Source organism: Carassius gibelio, chromosome B13, assembly GCF_023724105.1.
Source record: "Carassius gibelio isolate Cgi1373 ecotype wild population from Czech Republic chromosome B13, carGib1.2-hapl.c, whole genome shotgun sequence".
NCBI lineage: Eukaryota > Metazoa > Chordata > Actinopteri > Cypriniformes > Cyprinidae > Carassius > Carassius gibelio.
In genome coordinates this window covers 25,996,073-26,018,795 of record NC_068408.1, presented here as the reverse complement: position 1 = coordinate 26,018,795, position 22,723 = coordinate 25,996,073, and the positions used below count along the sequence as shown (strand labels likewise).

General features: G+C 37.6%; 1 protein-coding gene across 2 annotated transcripts; it reads right to left on the bottom strand.

Moving 5' to 3' along the window:
- Positions 1-2,383: 2,383 nt before the first annotated feature.
- Positions 2,384-22,043, bottom strand: LOC127970403 (ATP-binding cassette sub-family C member 2). 2 transcript variants are annotated; one of them, XM_052572974.1, is made up of 35 exons: positions 21,952-22,043; positions 21,728-21,844; positions 21,574-21,636; positions 21,390-21,475; positions 20,227-20,397; positions 19,813-19,956; positions 19,594-19,734; positions 18,670-18,792; positions 18,520-18,575; positions 18,121-18,343; positions 17,068-17,243; positions 16,781-16,958; positions 16,451-16,705; positions 16,274-16,339; positions 15,170-15,307; positions 14,802-14,948; positions 14,578-14,662; positions 14,332-14,398; positions 14,062-14,188; positions 13,770-13,946; positions 12,823-12,990; positions 12,362-12,545; positions 9,397-9,538; positions 9,084-9,183; positions 8,776-8,995; positions 8,317-8,471; positions 6,612-6,767; positions 6,258-6,457; positions 6,052-6,178; positions 5,860-5,961; positions 5,382-5,525; positions 5,134-5,292; positions 3,527-3,693; positions 3,107-3,301; positions 2,384-2,697 (listed from the first exon to the last, which is right to left on the bottom strand). In XM_052572974.1, the coding sequence occupies exons 4-35, from the start codon at positions 21,429-21,431 to the stop codon at positions 2,544-2,546; spliced, it is 4,689 nt and encodes a 1,562-aa protein (XP_052428934.1). In that variant the 5' UTR covers positions 21,432-21,475; positions 21,574-21,636; positions 21,728-21,844; positions 21,952-22,043; the 3' UTR covers positions 2,384-2,543. The 2 variants fall into 2 exon arrangements, with proteins under 2 accessions (XP_052428934.1, XP_052428935.1); XM_052572975.1 differs by lacking the exons at positions 21,574-21,636; positions 21,952-22,043 and having other exon boundaries at positions 21,390-21,524.
- Positions 22,044-22,723: the final 680 nt, after the last annotated feature.

The following is a 22,723-nucleotide window of genomic DNA, read 5'->3' as shown; positions in this document are numbered from 1 at the left end:
ATGTTATTATTTTGATTGAGTGACCCCTGGTGGCCAAAAATTCCATACTGTACGTTTAAAGGGGGTCTACAATGGTGTTTCGTGTATTCAGAGTTGTTCACAGTGTTAAAGAGATGGATTCTCATGCTAAACATGGCCAAAGTAAAAAAAGAAATAAGAATAATTTGAACGAACGACAGAGAATTTCTGTGCTGAAAATCTTACTTCCGGTTGGTACGAGTTTTGGCTTTTTTTTTTTTTTTTTGATCATGGATCTAATGGCGTAGATGATTGTGAACTCCTTATATGAGCATTTCTCTCGGAAAAGCGTGCCTGCGCACACACATTGACCAGAGGAGAGAAAGACCTCGCCCATAAACGCTTCGGGAAATCGTGCTCATCATTTCAGTGACGGCACGCCTCCAGGAGCTCGGCTTTTTTCGGAGAGAATCGGAAAGCTGTATTTTTCTTTTATAAATATGAAAAAACTAAATACTTTTTGGAGATATGAAGGATGCAGTACTACTCTATAGGTACTCAAGATTAACATGAGATTAGGTGAAATGGTCTATGTTATGTACCCTTTAAACTATCCTTCATCCTTAAAGGTCCCGTTCTTCGTGCTTTTTTGAAGCTTTGATTGTGTTTACAGTGTGCAATATAACGTGTTCATGTTTCGCGTGTAAAAAAAAACAGTATTTTTCACACAATTCACTTATCTGTATACCGCTGTTTTCACTGTCATAAAAACGGGCTGATGACTTCCTTGTTCTATTAAGTCCCTCCTTCAGAAATACGTAACGAGTTCTGATTGTGCCAGCGGTTCCTGTGTTGTGATTCGACAGCAGCTGATAGCACGCTGCCCTCCTGGAAACGTGATTGGACTTGTTTTGAGAAGCAAGTGTGCAGGAGCATGTGCTGGAGATGTACTTATAATCACAGGAGCGTTTTTACTGACAAGATGCGCATGAAAATAATATTCGATTTTTTTGGCACAGCCCTAACATCTAGTTAACAAAGCTAAACAGCGTTGCCCTTTGTGTAATAAGTTACAGAAACTGTTAAACGCACCAACTTAAATAATAAAATACACTTACTGTGGTCCATAAACAACACCTTCTCCAGACAAAGAAGGAACTGCTCCATCTTTCAAGAATAATCTTTGTGCGAATCTGGCATTAAACTGATTGAGATTGAGGAAGATCGCTGTCCTCAGCAAAATGTGCTGCACATAGTTTTACATGTGGATTATAATTTTCGGGAACCGAGTTAAACATTAATTGTAACCATTAATCTCAAAGTGTTCCTGGGAAGCCCAAACAAAGGTGACTGGACTCAGAGATGAAAATAACAGTGTTTCAGATGACACGGGCGACAAACACAAACACAGCTCTTCCTCTTCTCCGTCGGATCGCAAAAAGGCCACGCCCCCTTTTTTGTGTATTCATGTGGGCGGAGGTTAGTCATAAAACTGTTTTAGTGATGTCATTACTGCAGGAACTAGAGGGATGTAGTCCAAACGGGTCGTTTTTTGTAGGCGAATTCTGTTAAATCAAATATCTCGCTTGGCATTGAACTTTGAGCTTTAGCATTATACAGATATTACTTAGACTCTAACAACAACATTACACACTAACTAAAGTTTAGAACATGGGATCATAAAGAACGGGACCTTTAAAACCTTCAACCAGACCAGAAAAGGCATCTATAAAATAAAAATAAATGAAGATGCCATGGAAAGGATATGTATCATAATCATAATTCTATGTATGTTGCAGTATGTCCATCGGTGACTTTATTTCCACTGTGTTTGTCTAAAGCAAAGTGTACCAGCTGCAGAACACCTTCCTGACACAATACAAACAACTACTGATGACAAGAAAGGTTTTCTTCTTCTTCTTCTTCTCAGTGTAGGCCTATCAGTCAGTTTTGTGATTTTGCACATTTGGCTTTGCATTAAAAAAAAAAAAAAAAGGAAATTATTTAAATAAAAAGTTATTTGAAACCAGTGTAAAGAAATAATTCAAAAATACACTTTTTAAGTAACTTAAGTTATTTCTGGCATTTTCAGATTTTTGGAGTGATGAAAAGAAAAAATCCAAAATGTTAAGTTACATTTTATAATAGCATTAATTCCAACATGTCAAGAACATGAATTTTGATTCTGAAAATGTGTGCAAATTATACAATTTAGTAGATCTCTTCTCAGCTGCTTGTTTAAATGTAATCAGTGAGCTGGGGAAGTATGGTGAGGTGTGTTAGTTCATGCTTTACCAGAGTTTTACCATAGTCACCTGACAAATCTGTTGAACCGTTTTGTGCTGTTTTTGTGTAGATGAACATATTCGCCTGTTCACACCAACATAAATATTCAGTGCATCAGAAATTTTAAATGGTATCCACATTTTGCAAAATTTTATAAACTTTATTGCCACAACATATAAATCCATGTCAACACATCAACAGAAAAAGAACAGGATTATAGAGAAATAATAATATAACTGCTTAACACTTCCATTTTTCAAGATAAAAAGTCCTCCAGCAAATATTATACAGAGAAAACATCATAAGTCAGAAGATATATTTTTAGGTGTGCTCGTTCCCCCTCCTCTGATTCCAGCATCCTTAGCCATTGAATAGAAATGTCCCTGTTTGTTGTTAAGCAATACACGGGGCGAATCAAACTCCACGATCTTGCCAGAGTCCAGGACCATCACCCTACAGCAACAAAAGGAGAAGACGTCAGTACAGCTTCCAGGCTATGCCTCCATTTGTTGTGACTGGTTTGAAAATGTGTCCTCAGTTTAGTTTTTATAAGCATAATCCTGATTCAATTTAATTATTATATATGCATATGTATAAAAAAGGCTTTTCTAGGTCCTTTAGATTGAAGGGATCTAAATACAACTCCCTAAAAATGTTAATGGTAGGCCAACGCTGAAGAAGTGTCTTTCACTGGGAATAGTTCTGAATATATGATAGTAGTCTATGCTAACTAGGCGAGGGGTTCATTTCTTGCAACTCTGCTTTTGGCTGGCGTACTGTGGATTTAACGTATTAAATTTAATACAAGATTACTGCAACATATCTCTGTCAAGCTGCTATGTTTGTAAGGACGTCTGCTCACCGTGAACTGTCTAAAATAGTGTTGAGCCTGTGTGCGATGGTGAGCACGGTGCAGTGGGAAAACTGTCTGCGGATGGTGTTCTGGATGAGATCGTCTGTCTCCAGATCCACGGCTGCGGTGGCTTCATCCAGGATCAGGATACGGGATCTCCTGAGCAAGGCCCGGGCGAGACACAGCAGCTGTCTCTGACCAACACTGTCAGAGAACCAGAAACAAATCAGACACCAAACACACATCTGGAAAAAACACATTAGCACTAAACTCTAGATCCACTATTAAAGCATTAGCTGTAGATGACTCTCATTATTCTAAAATCTGAACAATCTGAAACCAAACTATTAATATTACAGTTAATCAGTGAAATGTTGATGCACTGCAAGATGCACGGCGCATTTGTTCAGGTTTCTACATCTCACAAACCTCAGATTCTCTCCCCCCTCGGAGACCTCGTGTTGAAGTCCTGCTGGCAAACCCCTGACGTAATCTTTGAGATGAGCCAGCTCCAGAACGCTCCAGATCTCCTCGTCACTAGACGTCTCGAAAGGGTCCAGGTTCATCCGCAGAGTTCCAGAGAAGAGGACTGGGTCCTGTTTGAAAACATCTGTTTATTCGTTTTCAGCATTTGCCATGTTCGATGTGTTCCTAGGTCAACATATTTTGTTGACCCTGGAACAACATTTTACTCCAAAAATATATTCTTAACCATATCCCTACACCTAAACCTAACCTTAACCATGAGTAATCCCTAAAATCAGAGGAAATGATAGATGAATGACACTGATGTACAAGCACCAAACACTGATTTTAAGCGTAAACTTCACAAAATCTATAAACTGGTTCTTCAAATCTGATTGGTTAATCACAATGTTGTTCCAGGGTCAACAACGATGTTGTCCCAGGAACATGTCTCACTTGGTAAAATCAGGTTCTGCCTCTCAGATATACAGTCCATTAAAGGGGTCCTATTATGCCCTTTTCTGAAGTCTTTATATGGGTTTTGGGATGTACACTATTAGGCTTCATGCATGATTGTTCCCAAAAAAGACACCAGTTTAACAGAAGCGCTAGTAGTGTAGGTTATAAAGTGTGTAACAATTCCTTCTCGATGCAATCGATCCAAGTTCGAATCCACCTCTTGCCAAACTCGTTCTTCTCCCTTTCTCATCATATATTATATCGAGAAGGTGTTTATTTTCAACAAATTTTAGTTCCTGTTTCGATGGCCGCTCCTTCTGAAATTGTTGTTTGCTCTGATGGTTAGCTGAGTGTGTTGTGATCTTCATGGTGAAAATATGCTACTTTAGCAACTCTTCTTCATTTTCTATAGCTCAGCTCAGCCAGGCCTTGCCCTCTTTTTTTCCATATTATGTTGAGTCAGATTATTTAAATTAGTGGATACCACAATATTCATCTAGTCCGAATAAGCCATTTGTTAGTTCCTGAAAAGTGTTTTCTGTTGAAGAGAATATCTCCCTCTGGAGTCGACTTTGAGCTTTGTAACACTGCAGATCTTTTTATGCGACATTTACACACTAACTAAACTAAACTAAATCCCAGCAGTGTCCAATATACTGACCTCTCTGGGGCAAATTGTTAAATTGTGTGTTTGCCAACTTTATCCTACCACACAGTACAATCACTCAAGCAGATTGACTTCTCGGAACAAACAACAAACTTTTGGCATACAACAGCCACTCAGACAGTACCTCTGAAGGGACATCTTTGTACCTCATATGTACTAAGAGCAATAGTGGGCAACTCAGGCCTTTAAAGAAACACTCCACTTTTTTGGGAAATAGGCTCTTTCTCAAACTCTCCCAGAGTTATTTAAATACAATAAATCATTTAGGGCTAAAAAAAAAAAAAAAAAAAAAAAAAAAGCAAATAATTGCCAGAGGCTTTCATCTGTGTAAAGTAAGGTAAGGTAAATTGTATAAGTGATGCACCTCTCAGCAAACCCTTGCTAACAAACTGTGCTACTTGGCAACTTTTGCAGAATGTGAACATATGTCGTGTTCTTCACACACCTGTGGAATGATGGTTAGTCTGCTCCTGAGATCATGAAGCCCCAGGGTAGAGATGTCAATACCATCGATGAGGATTCGACCTTCACTAGCTTCGATAATGCGAAACAAACAGTTGGTCAGACTGGATTTGCCTGCACCAGTTCGACCAACAATGCCAATCTGAGTAAAATCAGGAAAAAAAAAAAATGTTCAAATGGCTTTTTAGATATTTCTTAAATATATATGAAGAATCGGGTATGTCTCCTCACCTTCTCAGTGCTTGCAATGTCACATGTGATTCCATGGAGAATCAGCTCCAGTTCAGGCCGGTATCGAACTTTGTAGTTATCAAAACTAATATTCCCAGCAGTGGGCCAGTCATCTGGAGGACGATTACTGGTGACCCATGGAGCCTGGTGACATAAATGTTCTATTTAAATTCCAGAATTAAATAAACTAATGTTTTTCCAATTCTATTTGTCATTGGGAAATCACTGGATTTCAAACAATCATTCTTGTAAAGTTACTCATGCTACTCTTGAGGTATTAAAATTTAAGCCATCAATAATTAGTTACAGGAAAATTTTCATATAAAAGGTGTTTGCAATATGTACTCAGCAGGATTGATAAACCTTTAATAATGTGTTTCTATCAAGCCTGCTGCAGTTTAAGGCGAGTTCATAGTAAACATTTTAATAAAGTCAAATTAAGAAAATGTTTTTTAGTAGATTAATCCAGAAATCACACCTCATTTTTTATCTCTGCATACTCCCTCACTCTTTCCACAGCAACAATGTTGGTCTCCAATTCTGATGTCATTCTCACAAGCCAGTTCAGAGTTTGTGTCACCTAATAAGAACATGAGTCGTGGCACACAGTGTTACTGAACACACTTAAGGTTATTTGACTATCACAAGTACCTTAAAATCAAAAACGTACGTTTAAGGCATATGATATGGACAGTCCAACCAATCCACTATTCAAAGAGTCACGAGAGATCACAGCAAACAAAGCGGCGAAAAACACCACCAGATTCCCTAGGGACTCCAAACGCATGGCCAACCACCTGAAACCCAACAAGCAACATTTAGTGATTATGATGGAAAAACAGATGTATCGATTAAATGTAGAGCACCAACGCTGACCTATTAGAAACAATCCAAGGATAGACACTTTTGAGATTCTCATCAATGGTGTCCTCATTTTGCTTTAGGAAACGTTGCTGGTGTCCATATGCCCTTATCACAGAGAGGCCTGATACGGTTTCTCCAAAGTGTGAGTATATGGGTGATCGAGATACAGAGTCCAGTCGTCTGAGTTGCCTGGATGTAGCAACATAAAACCTCTAAAACACAGGAAGAAGGTTTATACAAAATGACTGGACAGCAGCAGGATAGATTTGAATTATTTTGCTTAAATGGCTGATTCTCATTCTGTAAGAGAAATATGATTTTGAAACCTTTTGTCTATACAGAGTGCATAATTGGTAGCTGTTTTACCTGGACAAAGTAGTAGACAACAGCCATTGGTACAACAACTGCGGTGAAGATTGGAGTAGCCAGACAGATAACGAACAAGGTCCCCAGAACTCCCAGAAGACAGAGAATCCAGGATCTGAAGGACATCGGGATCATCTCATCCACTGTAAATATATCCTAAATATTAGCCAAATTGGGGAGGAAAAAAAAATAAGTTTAAGAACAACCAAATATTAACAATCGTCCAAAAAAATCTAATTTTATATAATTGTGGTCCATAATTCATACTGCACAACAGTGCATTTCAATGAATTAGAAGGTCGTGGAGGAGTTCATTTATTTCAGTAATTCAAATCAAATTGTGAAACTTGTTTATTAAATAAATTCAGTGGACACAGACTTAAGTAGTTGAAGTATTTGGTTTTTTAATTTAACAAAAATCCACCAATTCACTATTGTAAATAAATTAGAATACTTCATAAGACCAAACAAGAAAAAAAATTTTTAGTGAATTGTTGGCCTTCTGGAAAGTAAGTTAATTTACTGTACATGTACTCAATACTTGATAGGGGCTCATTTTGCTTTTATTACTGCCTCAGTTCGGCATAGCAGGGAGGTGATCAGTGTGTGGCACTGCTGAGGTGGTCTGGAAGCCCAGGCTTCTTTGACAGTGGTCTTCAGCTCATCCAAATCCTGCTGGAAAATGAAATCAGCTTCTTCAAAAAGCTGGTCAGCAGAAGGAAGCATGTAGTGCTCCAAGATTTCTTGGTAAACGTGTGCAGTGACTGACCAACACCAGCAGATGACATTGAACCCCAAATCATCACAGACTGTGGAAACTTAACACTGGACTTCAAGCAACTTGGACTATGAGCTTCTCCACCCTTCCTCCAGACTCTAGGACCTTGGTTTCCAAATGAAACCCAAAACTTGCTCTCATCTGAAAAGAGGACTTTGGACCACTGAGCAACAGTCCAGTGCTTCTTCTTCTTAGCCCAGGTAAGACACCTCTGACGTTGTCTGTGGTTCAGTAAATCTCTTGACACGTCTGTGTGTGGTGCTCTTGATGCCTTGACCCCAGCCTCTGTCCATTCCTTGTGAAGTTCACTCAAATTCTTGAATAGATTTTGCTTGACAATCCTCATAAGGCTGCGGTTCTCTCGGTTGGTTGTGCATCTTTTCCTTCCACTCAACTCTCTGTTAAAATGCTTTGATACAGCACTCTGTGAACAGCCAGCTTCTTTGGCAATGAATGTTTGTGGCTTACTCTCCTTGTGAAGGGTGTCAATGATTGTCTTCTGGACAACTGTCAGATCAGCAGTCTTCTACATGATTGTGTAGCCTAGTGAACCAAACTGAGACCATTTCGAAGGTTCAGGAAACCTTTGCAGGTGTTTTGAGGTGATGAGCTGATTGGCATGTCACCATGTTCTAATTTGTTGAGATTTGGAGAATCGTGTTGGGAATTGGTGGGTTTTCGTTAAATGTGAGCCAAATCATCACAATTAAAGGAACCAAAGACTTAAACTACTTCAGTCTTTGTGCATTGAATTTAGTTTCACAATTTGAGTTGAGTTACTGAAATAAATTAACTTTTCAATGACATTCTCATTTATTAAGATGCACCTGTACTAATCAGAGGCTACAAATTTACAACTACAATTAGTAGATCTGTTTTGGCTTTAGAGCAACTGTCTTGCTCAAAATCAAGTTAAATTGGGCTCACCTTGGCAAATCGATTGACTATTCGTCCTGAAGGTGTGGTATCAAAGAACACCATGGGTACTTTCAAAATATTAGACAGCAGATTTGTGTGTAGAGTCCTGGATGCAGAAATGGATCCATCAGCTAGGAGTATAGTGCCAAAAAACACCAGAAAACCTGACGGGGAAAGATGTACAATTACTTAGTGACAAAGGATCATCCACGTGCTGTCTCTGCTGATATTCCCTGTGAAACAGAAGGCTGCAGGCTTTATTTATTTTTTATTCAGCTTATCATAAGCAAATTATAACTTAAAACATTTTACAAAACTCGTAACAAATTACTCATCTTGTTCAGGATCATAAGAAATTCATATAAAACTTATTGACTGCTTCTGTAAATATTGTGTTCTGTAAATAGCCGTTGTCCGTGATTTCATTCTTTTTGTGAAAGTTTTTCTTAAACCTCTCTCTGCTCATACCTTGTGCCAATCCCAGGGCTCCGAAGACACCTATTCTCATGTCTCTAATGTGAGTTGGGTAGGTTGTGTTGAAATATTTGACAGAATCCTCAGTCCAGTCACTGAGCCACAGGTTTTGACCAATGATGGCCACATTCTGGATGAAGTAGAACACGAAACTCCAGGTGACGAAACACCAGCCCATAGACCTCAGATACTGAAGATACACTGAGAATTTCACCTGGATTATGGAGCAAAAAATCATTTGCACAAAATTAGTGATCACAAAACAAAGAATATCAAAACTGCATTTAGTTACTATTACATACCCTTCCTGTCTCCATCGCCTCTTTCTCAATCAGTCGCTGTCCCTTCCTATCGCTAGAGTCTTTTTTGGATTGAACAGAGCTGTTTTTCCTCACTCTCACACTAAGGACAAGAAGTAGAAATGAAACAGTCTTGGTGATTACAAAAATGCACTCCTGGCCGCAATCAGGTCACTAAAAGTTATTTTCATTCAGAACGTGCATTTCGGTATGAGAAGATCATGAGAATACTTGCTCTGTTAGGGCAATATTCAGTTTTATCAGAGAAATGTTCTTCTGATATGTTGAAAATGAGTCTCTGTTGTGTCGTTTTTACCTTCCATTTCGTTTGCTGTGGCGCAGGCTGTTTTGTCTCTTTAGTGTACTTGAGACAATGTCCTGAGGAGAGTCATCAACCTGTGGCTCCAAACCCTCCGGCAGTGTGTCAATCTGCTCGTAGTCTGACTCCTGAGCTGATGCTTGTTGGACAGTGAGAACAACATGTAAAGTTAATTCATGAACGTAGAGTTCATATTTTGATATTAGCAGAAATGCAAACATACAATACTTCAAAACAGTACATTTCAAATATAGGCCTATTTATTAGCAGTGTTGGGGGTCATGCATTACAAGTAACGTGAGTTACGTAATCAGATTACATTTTTAAGTAACTAGTAAAGTAACGCATTACTTTTTAATTGACAAGAAAATATCTGAGTTACTTTTTCAAAAAAGTAATGCCAGTTACTTTGTTTTTCCATTTATTGACTGACAAGTCTCCTGTCCCCGTATCAGAAGTACAGAGGCGTTGTGTGTACATGATGTAGTTCTAGACTAAATGTGAATGTGCATTTATTCATCCCACTCGCAAAAAAACAGACTTAGTATTCATCAAAATGAATTAAAACAGTGAAATGCAAACTCAGAATTTGATGCAAACCTGCAATAATTATGTTAAATAACACAAATGAATCTAATTCCATTTTATTAAATAATGTCTTTGCTGCTGACCTTTGATGATACAGTTCAACCATACTAATAAGCAAAAATGACTTTAGATAAACTAACAATTGTGCTTCATATTTTTTTTTTTTTTTACTGAAAAGTGTTGAATCTCCTTCTCTGTGTTTTACTGTACAGACGTGTATTTTTGATGTAAAAGGGCTTTTACATTTGCTATAAATATAGCTTCTTATATTAAAATAAATTAAGCCCTGCTCATATTTAAAAAGTAATGTGAAAGTAACGTTAAAGTAACATAATGCATTACTATCCATAAAAAGTAACTTTGTAATGTAACTAGTTATGTTTTTAGGGCGTAACACAATATTGTAATGCATTAACTTTCCCCAACACTGTTATTACTATGTAATGTTTTAGAGATCATGGGTCATGGTATATTGAAAAGAGTATGCCAAAGGTGCCTGAATTGTCTACTGTTGCAGTGAATTTTCATAGTGCTGAATGCTTTTTTGATCAATACTAAAAAGAACAGATGAACTACGATAAAATGTTCACCTTCATATTCACAAAAGCTTACTGTGAATGCATTTGTGTGAATTTAAGAGCTGTTTCTTTAAACATAAACTATTATGGTCCCACTTTATATTAGGTGGCCTTAACTACTATGTACTTACATAAAAACAAAAGTACAATGTACTTATTGTGTTCATATTGTATTTTAAAACACTTTTGCTGCTATTGAGGTGGGATGGGGTAAGGTTAGGGAGAGGGTTGGAGGTATGGGTAAGTTTAAGGGTGGGTTAAGGTGTAAAGTATGGGTCAACAGTGTAATTATAAATGTAATTACAGAAATTAAATACAGATGCAATTACATGTAGTTTTTTTAAATATAAGTACAATGTAAAAACATGTATGTACACAATAAGTACATTGTACTAAATTATTAATTAACATGTAAGTACAAAGTAGTTAAGGCCACTTAATATAAAGTGGGTCCACTATTATTTATTTTTTTATAATACTATTGAACAATTCTTTTCTCTATTTTCACTCAACTCACGATTCGATTAGATTCACTTTTTCTTTTTTTCTTTTTCTTTTTTTTACAAAATTAGATTTATGACAAATTCTGAATTAAATGTGTAATTTTTATTATTGTTTGGACAAAATGCTGCATGTTTCTTTGTTAAATATAACACTATAATAATATAGTAATGTAGCACATATTATTGCTTTTTTGTGGGTTTTGATTGCTTCTATTGTCCTCATTTTGTAAGTCGCTTTGGATAAATGTGTTTGATAAACAACAAAATTGAAATATAATGTAAATGTAAATTAAAAAAAAGTAAAAATTGAAATGTTAGCTCTAAATCAAAAAAGTAACACAAATAAAAGAAATTTCTTCATATAAAGAAAATAAGTATTTGTCTGTGCTCTATCCATTTAAAATTAGAGGCAACCACTGCATTTTAATCATGATCCAAACAAAGATGCTGCATACATGCAACTTGGGCAGTTTTTAATCTAAATTAGATTGTATAATTTCTACATTTTGAAGCAAAAACAGAATAGTTTGACTTCAGTTTTGTGAAACTAATCATAAAAATATCAGCATGAAACAGAAACAGCAGACGATCTGAACGAGACGCAGATCCACTCTCTGCCAGCAGGTGGAGCTTAAAGCGTTTCCTTGGTTACCGCTGTAAACAAAGCAGCACTGCACTTATGAACTTTAATTAGACAGAGGCTAGATTAAATGAAAAAATACCATCTAAACTTTTCTAAAGACAGTTAGTTCCCCTCAAACATTTAGTTATAAATGTTTATACTAAAGTTCGCCTCAAACAAAAACAACAAAAAAACATACATGCATGTAAACTCCTACCCCTAAATTCAACCGTGATTTGTTTAGCATCTAAACCGATTAATCGCTACATCCACGATTAATCGCTACATCCCTACTATTTAGTAGCGGACTGAATTGCAGCCTTTAAGTTAAATTGGCTGGACAAGATTTGGAAAGACACACACCGCATATCAGAACAAAAGTCAAGCCATGAAGGAACTTTTGAGAGTGTGCATTTTCTTCTGTAAGGTAAATATCTGTTGTGTTCTGGTTGTCTGTTGACGGTTTTGGGCATTCACAACCAGAACAGTGTGAAAAAAGCCACATGCACCAAGAAATAAAGCAGCCACGAGAAAAAGGAAGAAGCCAACACTTTAACAGCTGAAGCCTGTACACATCGTAAGCATCTTAATAAAGCTTTCAGAATGTGTTTAAATTTACAATAATGTTTTGAAACTCAGAAGAAAGTGCAAGCGTTGGAAGGGAGAAAAACCTTTTCTGGCATCAGCGTTGTTGCTTTCTTCTTTTCCGTACGTTTCCAGGAATTCAGAGAAAGCTCCTTTACTGGCTCGAAGACCGTCGTATGATCCTACCTCGGACACCACCCCATTTACCAGTACAACGATCTCATCTACATACGGCAGGAAGCTGATCCCATGAGTCACCAGGACACGAGTCTACAGAGAAAGAGAAGGGGACAAAACAGAGCTGTGCATTTGAGTCGGTGTTAAACGATTAAAGAATAGAAAGCAGAAGCAGAAAATACTCTTTTCTTAGCAACAGAGCATTGGATTTTCTTTAGAGATTATTTTCCATTTGAGATCAACCTGAGAAGCAAGCCTGAAGAAATTCTGATTCCATCGAAAATAAAATGTGGAAAAGTGAGTTGAGCCTAAAATTGGTAACAATTTTAAGTGTTTTAGTGTAGAAAGAGTGATGCCTTTATTCTCCTACCTTGTCTTTGAGCAGTCCTTTGGGTCCGATCACCCTCTCAAACAGATGTTTCCCCACATGTGAGTCTACAGCAGACAGTGGGTCATCCAGAAGGTACACGTCTGCGGAGCTGTAGACCGCCCTGGCCAGACTCACCCGCTGTTTCTGTCCCCCGCTCAGATTGATGCCCTGTGGTACAGCATGTGAAAAATGAAAGAATCAATGAGCAGTGTTTCCCAACCCTGCTCTTGCAGGCACTACATACTCCTGAACAATTTCTAATCTAATAATTGAACCCAAACTCTGATCTGAAACATGGTGAGTTAGATAAGAGACATGCTCGTCGATGACAATTTGTTTCTTTAATGGAAAATAAGTACATGATGTTTTAGTATATTTTATGAATATAATCAAAATCATAAAACTTTACAAAGTTTTAAAAGAGGATTTTAAAAGTGATAAAGACTCATGCTCACTGAATACAAGTAAGAAAAGTCAGCAATTATGTAAGGAAAGTAAAGCAACTACAAGCAATAGAGGGGGAAAAACTACAGTAGAACAAATAAATAAATGCTACATACAATGCGCCACAAATTAAATTTCTAAAAATTGCATATTGTTCCCTGTGTAAATTAAATTTTTCTTATTAAAGTTACAAAAGTGGTTTGGTCGAGGGCATTGACAGAATTTCTCACTTTTGTTGTTTGATTAACATGACTGACAGTAGGTATATACTGTCACTTTAAGAAGGAGACTGCTGTCACTTTAAGAGCTGCCCAGATCCAGTATACTGTTACACATGTTTTCTTGCACATATAGCCAAATGACTTCCCTTTTGCTGCTGGTTGCATTTCAGCGGGTTAAAATCACTTGCTTTTAAACTGCAATGCTTCAAAACACATGCAAAAGATGCGATTTCGTGATCACATAGCACAGCAATGGTATATCGCCCCTAGCACACACTTCACCTTCTCTCCGATCTCAGTTTGATCTCTTCCGGGCAGAAGATCCAGGTCTGGCCCGAGCGCACACGCATCCACCACAGACAGGTAACGCTTCTCATCCAGACCAGAGCCGAACAAGATGTTGTCCTTCAGAGTAGCGTTCTGAATCCAGGCCTGCTGCGGCACATACGCCACAGACCCCTGAGAGAGAGCAACAGACACGTGACTAACCGTCTAAAGTGACATTATTTGCTCATAGAAGACTGAATCTGAAACTAGGCAAACACTCTTTTAATAAAGAGATCTGTTTGATTACTTTGATGTTAATGCGACCCTTGAGGCTGTGCAGTTCTCCCAGGAGAGCGGATATCAGCGACGTCTTTCCGGACCCTACAGCCCCGACCACTGCCACCAGACGACCCGGTTTAATGTCCAGAGAGACGCTGAACAATATAGAGCACACACACTCATGCAAACACACAGATAATGACAGCAGTGATATGGAATGGTAGTTTTAGTTGCATCTCTTATATACTGTAACAGTGTAAAAATATAAAGTGTAATGCTGTAGTGAAACAAATCTCACTTTTTCAGAACTGGTTCTGCGTCTTTTTCCCAGGCGTATGTGCCATCGGTCATGCTCACAGCGACACCTGATTCAGCAGATTATGAGAACACTGACCACTCTCTCAGCTTTCACACTAAACTACTGTGGTTGGTTGAATTGAGCTTTTCTAAAACTATTTGAAATCGTCTCGTCCACAAATCTCATAGAAGCTTGTTCTCAAGTTTGTCTAAAAGTCTCTTAGTAAATTACATAATGAGTTCTTACTGTGTCTGTCATCACGCGTTACTGCCATCGTGTCCAGATCATCGCCACTCAGAAATTTCTCAAGTCTTTTCTTAGACACGGTGGTCTAAACAAAATACAGAGAGTAGTCATTTCTAACAACTTCAGTAATAGTTTTTAATATGACCGATTGAAAGGTAGCAATGAAAAGCTTCCATATAAACAACTATATAAATATGAAACAAAGTATTTCTATTCCATCATACCTGAACCATGATGGAAATCAGCTGTGGAAGCATGGCGAGGGGGAAGCGCAGTATGTTAAAGAGTGAGATGGAGGTGAAAGCTTTCCCTGCGTCCAGGATGTTATCAGGACTCACAGACACAAACACAGCGAAGGTGGCCAGAGACACCTGAAGACAATAAGACATGAGATGAGATCTGTGGCCAGATCGACAGTGTAGTAGTCAATAAAATGACTCCAGAATAAACATGTTAATGAAATGTGCATTGGAGATATATATTTTTTTTATTTTCCAAGCATTCAACACACTTTAGTTTTAGTGAAGAATACGAAATGAGATGCATGAGATGGGTTTCAGACTTTCATACATAAAAACATTGTTATACTCACAATAGCTGGAGCGCATGAAAATATGAAGGTGGAGACCGAGGAGAGGTAGGCAAACTTCCTCATCACCTTCAGCTCCTTCTCTCGAATTTCCTGAACCTGAGTCTCAAAAGATGACTCCCAGGCGTAATACTTCAGAACCTGCCACACGAGAGACGGAAGAGAGAAAAATGTGCAGAGACCAACAAACCAAGATTTCCTACTCTCATTTGACTGGACTGAAAAAAAAATTAAATATGATACATTGTCCAGAAAACAAAAGCTGTACGTAATAAATTATATTTACTATCTGAATCTAACCATGTCATGTCAACAAATGCAAAAAAAATCAACCATGTATTAATAATTATGCTTATGCAATTTTGCACATGCATCTTGAAAATCGAATGTTTTGGAAAGTGCTATGCCACATTTTTGTGCAATCTAGTGGTTTAGATGAAAATAATTTCAAAGGCGCCTTTAGCCTCATTGTACCCTACTAATATTCAGAGCTGGGTAGATTACTTACAAAATTGTAATCAGTAACGCAATCCATTACATTACACATTTTTAGGTAATATAACCGGACTATATTTTGATTACTTTTAGATTACTTTTGACCTAACTCATTTCTCACAATGATTTAAATAGGATAATCTTGTACCATACTGATATAAAAATGCAAATATTTAGAAAATATATTGTTGTTTTCGAGATGAAGTGCGTTAACATTACATTACATCAAGGTTTCCCAAACTGGGTTTGTAAAGGAACTGCAGGGGGTTTGTGAGTTTAACGAAAATCTATTAATTCATTAAATCATAACAATTTTATATTAAAATAAATACTTTTGAAATCAATCAAAATAAAACACTTACTATCAAAAATTAAATGTTTTATTTGTTTACCTGCATGTCATGTGACCATTTGTGCATTTTAATGTGTTTGAAAGGCAAGAGTATTAAAGATTGTGAGTATTTTTTTTTTTTTTATCTATTTACAAGTACTTTTTTTTGATCACATGTACTACCCAGCTCTGCTAACAAATGCCCATGAAGGTATTTAAATGCACCCTTGAGGGTAAAATTAGGTACAAATGTGTGCAAAAATGTGCAAGAAACCACTTACTTTTATTCCATTCAATATGTCATTCACAATTTTCATGCGCGTGTCTTTATATTTCATGTTTTCCACCTGAAAAGAAACACGTTGCCCTTAGTGGATACTGATGCAGTGTTACATATTTCTTTTGTAACCAGATAACACTTTTAGAAGAGAAATGCTTTACGAAGCAAACCCCATCACCTGGAAGCCCCTGGATTTGGTGGCCAGCCAGCCGTTGATGGGCACCATCAGCACCATGACCAGCAGACCGGCCAGCACCGACGGACCCAGCTCGATCCACAGGAAGGCGATGGCCAGGACGATCTGCAGCGGACACGACCACAGCAGATGGATGAAGTTGGTGACGTCGTTAAATCTCTGGGCGTCCGCTGACATCAGGTTGACGATCTCTCCAGCGGTCGACTCTTTCCTAGAGTCGTTAGACACCACTAATGCCTGAGAGGAACGGTGATCGTCATCCACTGGCTATGGCTTATATACTAATAAATGTTAACATTACAGCGGATGTACCTTCTTATAAACGGCAGCCATGAGAGCTGTGCGAACTTTCATTCCCAAGATAAAACATCGCTGGAAATACTGTTGTAGAAAAACCGACTGTAAAAAAGCCACCACCAAAAGCAGCACGGCATACAAGTAACCGGTCCATGCGTAACTCGATGTGTCCTGAGTGAAGGAGATCATTAACCTGGGACAAACCACATCTCACATTAGTAAGCAGTCCAGTGAGCTCTTCTGTCAGACCATACACCTGAAGATGAAATTTGGAAATGGAATGAGCGCAGAAGGGCCCTTACTTGAGAAGCTGTGGGCTTGCGAATGACAGAAGATCTTGTATGAGTTTGTAGAGGGCCGACTCTAAAAGCACACGCTTGAAGGTTTTAGCGATGGTTGGAACCAGCCAGGAATTAGGATAGTTGGATTCAGAATCCTTTTTCTTCTGCTTCTTTTCTTTCTTCTTTCCCATCTCTTCCTAGTGAGATATTAAAATATTGTGAGCGCATCAGACAGCGTTTGGTCCTTAGATTACAAAAACGATTACATTTGCATATTACACAAAAAGGGAAATTCAAAGGGAAATTTTATGTTGAAGATTATACGGTTTTAAATCTGTTTTGTTTAGTTTGTCTTAAAGAAATGAACGCTACTTAAGCGTTAAGTTTCTAAGATATAAAATAACACAAAGATTTAAATTTACTGTGCAACAAATATTATGCATTTGAAGTTCAATTAAATTAAACATTGACTAACAAAATGTTTGAAGTGAAAATGTTATTATTATAGCTAATTATTTTTTTAAGGTCAAAACAATTTGTAAAAGGGCAAAATATTAAACAGACATGCGCTTAATAATATTTTGGCTTATGTCTACAGAAAATCGAATGAATTAAACCCTGTCAGGAAATCATATTAATCACTTGGAGAAAGACGGTTTTACTTCCAAATTCGATGATGTTGAATTCATGTGAAAAAGTATGTTTGTGTTATTTAAATGTTTAATGTACAGGATTAAGCCATGCGAATCTAACACACTTTTTCAGTATATGTTTATAATAAATAATCTTACTCTTTAAGCATGTTTTGTCTTTGTGAAAATAAATAATTTTGAATAGTATGAAATCAAATGTTAGATTTGAACCGAATCATAACCATAATAATAAAAAAAGCCAAAATACATTTGACTATAAAAAAGAAAATAGACGTGTTTAGAAAAATAGTATTTTTCCAGTTAATCCAGAAAATGTTTACTTATTTTCAGCATGTAGTAAGTTCACCATACTGTCAGACAGGTGCTTCTACACTATACTCTTCCTATCTACTATAGAAACTATGGAAGATGATTGTTTTACCATAACTAGAACATCCTGACTGACTCCCTTGGCCAAGCCGCTCTGGTCATCAGTTTTAGTCTTCGGTTTATTTCGTTTCTTCTGCAGGCTGCTGTGGGCTTTCTTCAGCTCTTTCGCCATAACGTCCTCAAACTCCTGACAGATGGTCTGAGTGCAGTCCTTCTCGTTCAGATCCCACATGTCCTCCTGAACCAGAGGCCTCTTAAAGCCTTTGATTACCATGCTGAGGAACACCATTCACAGGAGTATAATGATTATATTATACTTATCGTACTGGACATACACAACACAACACAGAGGTGACATGCAGAAGGTCATCAGCACATGGTCTAATCAGTAAACAGAAAAGAAGAAAAGACAGGCGACAGAAATGAGGCACTAAAGTGAAGTCACATCCACCTGTTGAACCAGTTGAAGGTGATTCTGCTGAGAAACGTTGCTTTGGCTTCAGGATTCTGCAACGAATTAGAGACAGTAAATTTGAGAAATATACATTCACTGAATGCTTAAGTGATATTACATGTAAGATTTCTCATGCGCTTTCCGTACCGTCTTTGAGATTCTTTTAACTTCAGGTGAAACATCAGCGATGGCTGATAACACCAGAGCGATCAGCTGCAGTGCGTAGCTGATGCAGAACAGACAGAACCGCGGGAGATCAGAGACCTCTTCCTAACAAGATCATGTCATATATATATGACTGTTTCAGCAATAACACTCAATACACTGACATCACTTCATGCATTATAAGCACATCAACAATCATTTGACAATATTAATTTATAAATATACATTTGTTCTTTGTCTGTTTATACTACATTAGAAGTTCATAATGTTAATGTTTACACTACTTTAAAGCTTATAGTCCACACAGAACAAAAATATTGTAATTTACATTTAACAAAGATATGAACAGTGAACCAGATTGTTCATTTACTTTATGTATGCAGAAAAAGGAGGTTGTTGTCAGCTGTCTTGTGGTGATTTCTTTTTCTTTTCTTAAAAGCTTTCATAAGTGTTTTCTGTTGCGTATCATATATATATATATATATGATGCATCAGGGTTTTATGGATCGTATAATCTGATCTAGTGAGAATATGGATAAAAAATACAGTCCAGTTTTATTCAATGACTCAAGCGGAGCACATATATCAGTGAAGTGCTGATAGTTAAATGATGAAATTTGCTGCTTGTAATATAAATCAATGAGATCTTTATACAATAGAGCAGATACTGACAAAAAAGCATCTGAATATGAGTCTGTGCTCAATATCTCCAGTGATGTGATGCATGAGCTCAAGGAAGACACTTGAACAATTACACTAAAAGTGATTGGATCGGATTTGATTTAAAAAAAAAACTCTAAACTATATCAATCAGATGAAGAAGGCTTGGAGTAGATTGTGTGCAGCAAGTTCACCAAGTATAATCAGATGGATCATGTGCAAGCAGTAATGTGCAGCGGTGAGTACCTGGTTCAGAGCGTCTCTCAGTAAGGTCTGGAGCTGGAAGACGGCACACAACACCTGAAGCAGCCAGAACACGAACAGACTCCCCGAGTCCACAGATCTGGGTCTGCGGCGCACACACTCCTGACACAGCATCACCACCATCTACACACACACATCAGCACCTGATCTTAACCCCATGCACATTACACGCTTTATTAAATGAGTGTTAATGAGTGTTACCCATGAGACGGCGAACAGAGCCGGATTGGTGTAGAGCACCGCTGGATGTTTCTGAGCGGAGGAATCAGTCGACGGCCCATGATCCTCTCCGAGAGTGAGAGCTAGCTCCGCGATCGCTGTCAGGAGCAGCAGGCCGGACACAACCTTTACAAGACACCAGAGATACAATCAAATGTGGCAAATATCTGAGTGAAACAGCTTACTGCAACACACAGAACTGAGAGCAGTCTCCTGAAGTGCACAGAAACCATGAGAGAGCCCACACTACGAGTGATGAGATTGGACTGTTTCTGATTCAAACATTTTATGAAATGCTGTGCTACATGTTTCATGCATGGCTTCAGAACTTGTTATTCAGTTGACTATCTCCAATGAAATCTTTTAAAATGGCTGTTGTTGAATGGTTAGCTTCACCTGTTTGCAGATGTAGAGTTTAGAGAGCGCTGCTTCGGCTGGTTTCTTACAGAGAGTGGTGAAGTGCCACGGAGCACAGAGCCACAGGAAAGCTAGAGGAAGCCACACCAGCACGGTTCGCTCCACACAGATCGGCAGATCCGGGTCCGGACGCTGCAGGTACGAGGCGTTCTGACACACACACACACACACACACACACACGAGTGAGTTCATCTGTAGTCTCACTGTGACTCAGCGTGTCAGCGTGATTTTGCTGACTCTGTCAATGATTACACAGATTACAGTCGTTACACCTGCTAAACAATGATCCATTTCATTACTACTGCACCAAAATACAATGCCGTCAACTTAGACTTGATTTTTTCTTCAGAAGTTTTATTTTACGTGTAGGTGCAGGACCTTTCATTCCAGTGGGCATCTCGTTTTAATGATGTTTACATCTTTGTGTTTTTGTCATTTGTGATATCATCCCATGTTTGGGTGTCACTCACATCTGACCTTTGTCTGTTCATCATAAAGTATAATATTAAAGAAACTTGCTAAACTGCATCTGTAATACTGTTATAAAACCCTTTCTTTCTTTCTTTCTTTCTTTCTTTCTTTAAAAAAAAAACTAATCCTAGACATTTGTTGGACTCACACAGAATATCTTTTAGGAGATGTATTATTTAAATCATGGTTTACGTTAGTTTTTTTTTTTTGTTTTTTTTTTGTTACAGCTATATTTCTAAGCTTAAAATCCACTTCCAGTAATCAAATTCACTTCTTAAATATAAATATATTGTTTAATAAAAACACATTCATTAAAACACTATTCATCTAAAATTATTTCACATAAGCCGTAATGTATTTACATACAATTTCTTAAAATATTTTACAACACATCCCTATTTTGAAAACCGATTGTAATGGGCATTAGCAATTTCTCTTACAAAATGATTCTGAACTGAAAAAATGTAACCTCTAAACCCTTTTGAATATGAAGCATGGCCATATCTTTACTTGTCCCAGGAACATCATTTATTTATTTTTTGTGAATATGAATCCCTTTAGTATGTTGTACTGTGGTAAATAGTGAAATCACACTGTATTATCATTCAGAACTTAGAAACATGAAAACTCCATAAAACACAGAGAGTGTTTTATTAATGACAGAACTTACCCAGAAGACGGAGCCGCAGTATTCCTCTAATGCAGCAGACATGTTTCTTCCATCACCACTGACCAGCAGCACACACAGAAGATGATCTTTCACAGGACACGGACACCAGCTATAAACTTATACTGATCCTCCAAGCTGTAAAGTTATAAGTCACATAAACCTTGATCCATATGTTTCTAATTACCCTTAACTTTGGTCTTCTGTTACATAATCCTGTAAGTGACGATGTTCTCTCAGAGCGTCTTGTCTGAATACATGCAGAAAAATGAGTTGAACCTTTCCCCACTTCTTCAAAAAAGAAAGAGCCCAGAGATTGCGGTTCAGTTTTCCTTACTTACCCGTCTAAAGTCCAGATTCACTATGGGCTTGTACATGTGAGGAGGGACACAGCGGGAGAGAGCTTCTGTGGGGTTAGGGGCGAGGGTTTCCTCCATTTCCTGTCTTTCACATTACAGCTTTAAAGAAAGATAAACAAAGGAGAGCTGCCTGCGGTTAGCGTTATGTTTGGGTAAAATGTGTATCGTGCTCGTCATTCTTTAAGAACTGACTATATCTGTCTTACCTCAAGGTATTTCATATCTACAGTATATCCATATATTACTGTTCAGGATTCAACAACCATCGCAAACAAGTTAAAAACATGAGTCCTAGTAATTGGTAAAGCAAGCACACACACACACACACACACAGAGAGAGAGGGCGAGACGAATAACTGTCCATAAATTCTTGCTTTATAGATTAGATTAGATTAATATCAATTATATTATATAAATATAACATCTATTTGAAACATTCTATGTTCTTATGAGAAGAGATTAATACCAACCAAAGGTAAGAATATAACAAAAATATAAAAACTACTTCCAAATGCCTCAAGATGAGAGAGGTATTTTTCACATTATGATCTTCTGGCCACTGATAATGTGTACAGTAAGTCATTACATTAGACGTCAGATGATAAGATCCAGTGCACTGACTCACTTAAGTTTTAAGGACACATCAGCATGACAGACAAATGACAATTACACAGATTCTCTCTAATGAAAATGACCTCACAGAATTAGCAAGATAATGTTTTTTCCACCAAATTTTTAAACAATCTGTCAAATTAGTTATATTGGTAAAATTAGGGCTATATTTCTGCTGAGTAAACACTAAAGAATTTGAATGGTGATCTAATTCATCCACCATGTTATTATGCATTGCCAATAATTTAACTATGTTGTAATTATCATAGTAATAGAGAAAACCTCCCTACCCCACCCCATTCACAGAAACACACCCTGTGTGTGTGTGTGTGTGTGTGTGTGTGTGTGTGTGTGTGTGTGTGTGTG